The sequence below is a fragment of the Juglans regia genome, chromosome 1 (assembly GCF_001411555.2).
Source record: "Juglans regia cultivar Chandler chromosome 1, Walnut 2.0, whole genome shotgun sequence".
NCBI lineage: Eukaryota > Viridiplantae > Streptophyta > Magnoliopsida > Fagales > Juglandaceae > Juglans > Juglans regia.
Window position 1 is genome coordinate 12,396,789 of NC_049901.1, and position 3,274 is coordinate 12,400,062.

At 37.9% G+C, this 3,274-nt stretch overlaps 1 protein-coding gene across 1 annotated transcript; it reads left to right on the forward strand.

The window, feature by feature from the left end:
• Positions 1-1,280: 1,280 nt before the first annotated feature.
• On the forward strand, positions 1,281-2,331 carry LOC118348320. Its single transcript, XM_035689834.1, has 2 exons — positions 1,281-1,610; positions 1,729-2,331. Exons 1-2 carry the CDS (start codon positions 1,281-1,283, stop codon positions 2,329-2,331), a joined length of 933 nt encoding a protein of 310 aa, XP_035545727.1.
• The last annotated feature ends 943 nt before the right edge of the window (positions 2,332-3,274 follow it).

Sequence of the window (3,274 nt, forward strand, 5' to 3'; positions counted from 1 at the left end):
AAAAAAGGGAGAGAAACAAAATCAAACATGGTTGTTTTCACCATTATAACTTACTGGAAATAGAAAAAATGTATATGAGGCAGGATGTAATATTTGAAAAAGAATTCAAAACGCATTTCCAAATAGCTTGAAACAAAGACAGGAAAAAATTGTTGAATGACACTTCATGAGGACCCCACCAGAGTGGGGAAATATATTCAGAAAGATTTCGTACCCCAAAACCTTTTTTAGGCAGGCCCCAATACTATAATACAAAAGCACCTGCTCTAATACAAATTACCATTATTAAAAACTTGGTTACAAGAAAAAGCATTTTCCAGAAATTTGACTAGTATGCACTTGGTTGTAATATTCAAACCGCGGGGGGGTGGGTGGGAGTTCTTACATACTATTTTTCATGCAACAGTCCAATAGAATAAGCTTTTGAAGCAATTAATGCTTGCTTAGCAGATATTATGATGATGATGATGATGATGATATCAGGAAACAACAAGAATAATGCTCCTCTACTAGCAAAAAATTAATCTATGGACCCTTTTACCATGAAGGTTTTAAAATAACCACTCCCCCGTTTTCTTTTGCAATTAACAACTACTAAAATAACTTCTCCGAATTGTTTCAGCTCTTCTTCAGAAAGAGCTTCTACCAATTCTTAAAAAGCAATTTGCCGAGACTTGTCTCATCCTTTTGTCACTCTCATTGGTTTTTTAATATAATAATAAATTATTGAGCAAGAAAATGATCTAGTACTAGAAATTATATCGATATGTAAAATATAAAGTTATATAATCTCCTCTCATTATTCTGTGCTAATAAGTCAAAATCATATTGTCTATCAACCAGTTTCCATTATTCATATTGTCTATCAACTAGTTGAAAGGAATCGGTCTTTCTACATACCCATTTGGGAGAAAAAAAAAATCACTTCGTGTGTACTATATTAGTCACATTCTCATCTCATTTCAGTATGTAATAATAAAAATAATATTATAGAACATCTTGGGTTGATTATGTGGGTAATATATGTCAAGCTCGTATATGATCACGTGAAAATTTTATATACGCACACGTCTTTATTTTGGATTCCATATTGGCAACAAACTGTTTTTAACAACATTTTTAATTTGTTAGCGTTACTACCTATGCTCCTCTCGATTACCTCACCCTCGGCAGGTATGACCCACTTCTAAATTAAACAATTTAGATTTCATTTTATCATTTATTTTGCCATATGATATAAATGTCTTTGGATTGAAATATCATATTATTAGCATTTTCAAATGGACCCCGATACCGACATTCCACACGTTGATCCAATGATTTGGGCGGATGGAATGGAGGATGTCTTCATAGACATGATGTTAGCGGACGCCCTTAATGGTGCATTGAGGGCTGGGAAGATCACTTCTAGGCACCATGCTTCCTATGCTGTACGTCTTACGGCAGTGGGCGTAAGGACGTACGAAGCGAGCCAAATCAAGGGGAAAATACATCGGCTTAAGATGATGCAACGACTTTTCACAGACCTCATGCACCAAACTGGTATGGGATGGGACCCCGATACGAAAACGGTTATAGGGAGCGATGAACACTGGGCAAATGCCATTAGGGTAATACTTCTCTAAGCATGCCATATTTTCATATTACGAAAATTATCCCTTTATTATATGTCACTATTTCCCGCGGTAATCCCTCCCTAATATGTTAAATTTAAAATTCCTTATCCAGGCCAAGCCACAAGTAAAGAAGTTTCGTACCTCGGGTTGCCCACGATATGCAGACCTCTGTACCATTTTTGGCGCTGCTGTTGCCACCGGTACGCTCCACCACGCGTCCACCCAACGACCACCATCTTCCGACGAGGAGGAGCGTCTTGATGCTGAGATGCGCCGTCGGGGCCCAGCGCATGGCACCCAAGGGAACTCTGATTTTGTCTTTAATGGCCCGTCCCAGTTTTCCATGGACATGGAGACACCATCGACTCACTCGTCCCGACGACGTCAGAAGGGAAGGCAACGCAACCAGCACGACGAAGAGATATCGAACATGGTTGCAGTGATCACGCGTTCCTACGAGGCATGCCGAAAGTTTTACGAGGGCAGAGGAGAAGCGTCAGGGGAAAAGCGGAGTAAGACCTCCGCACATTGCATGGAAAGTGATGACGGTTTCGATTCTTTTTCCCACTGTGTGTCCATATTACAAGCACTTCAACCCCCACTGCCTCCCGATGTTTTCTCTTGTGCGTTTGATCGCTTAATGAATCCCATGGCACAACGAGGATTTTTGGTATTGGATGATGCGCATAGGCACTCGTGGGCATCGCATAGTTGAGTGATCGAACTATGCATAATTGATTAGTGAGTAGGATGTCTTGAGTGGTTGATTAGTAGCTTTGCTTCGTTGTAATTTTTTATCGGCTTTATGTAATTTGAGTTTGCTGAATACTTGTTAACATTTGTTCGTTTGATGGATATCTTTGGACCAGTTCCATGCACTTTTTTTAATTTAAATCTAGTTGTGATGTTGCGGAATGATGCTTTGGTTATTAATAGTATTGTCTTATGTGTTGGGTAGATCAACAAAATTGTGTTGATGGTTTTTTCCTAATGTTATTGAGTTTGTTTATATCATTTTTTTCCTGCCTCTTGAATTTATGTCTGATTTTGTGCTCTTCCCAATGACCAGCTGTAGGTTGTTGTGAACGTGATCAACTTTTCACAAAGGCATCTACTCGACGCCCCAAAGGTCTTGGTTGCTGCCCCCTAGGTTATGCTTCCTCTCAAACTTTAATATTTCTGTTATGAGGGATATCATCCCCTTTATACCCCACTTGTCGAGGATTGGATGGAAGGAAAAGCCCAGAAATTTTGATGTTAAATATTTTAACACTATTTAAATACTCTTTAAGTTGAAATATTTGGTTGGTTCATTATGTGGTAGGACCATTATTACATGTTTTTAATTAAAGATTGACATGGTTACAGATTACTGTGTTTTAAAACTGGCTGTTGGAGCTGCTGATTTGTTACTGTGATGTTATTGCAAACAACTTGTCCATAGGAACATGTTTAGCTTGTGCATATATATATTTGTGTTGGTTATTGTGATTAAATATATTCCATATATATTGCTGAATACGATGTCTTTAATATATTGTTTACACTGCATCTTACTTTGAATAAGATGTATATTAATTATATTAACTGGGTGACTGGACCAATGCTATATATATATATATAGCATATATTAGTTTGTTTCTGGAAAAACTAGTGCA

Coding starts and splice junctions, on each gene's coding strand:
- LOC118348320 (XM_035689834.1), top strand. CDS start 1,281: ATGGACCCCGATACCGACATTCCACACGTTGATCCAATGATTTGGGCG. Junction 1,611..1,728: donor ACTGGGCAAATGCCATTAGG/GTAATACTTCTC, acceptor TTCCTTATCCAG/GCCAAGCCACAAGTAAAGAA.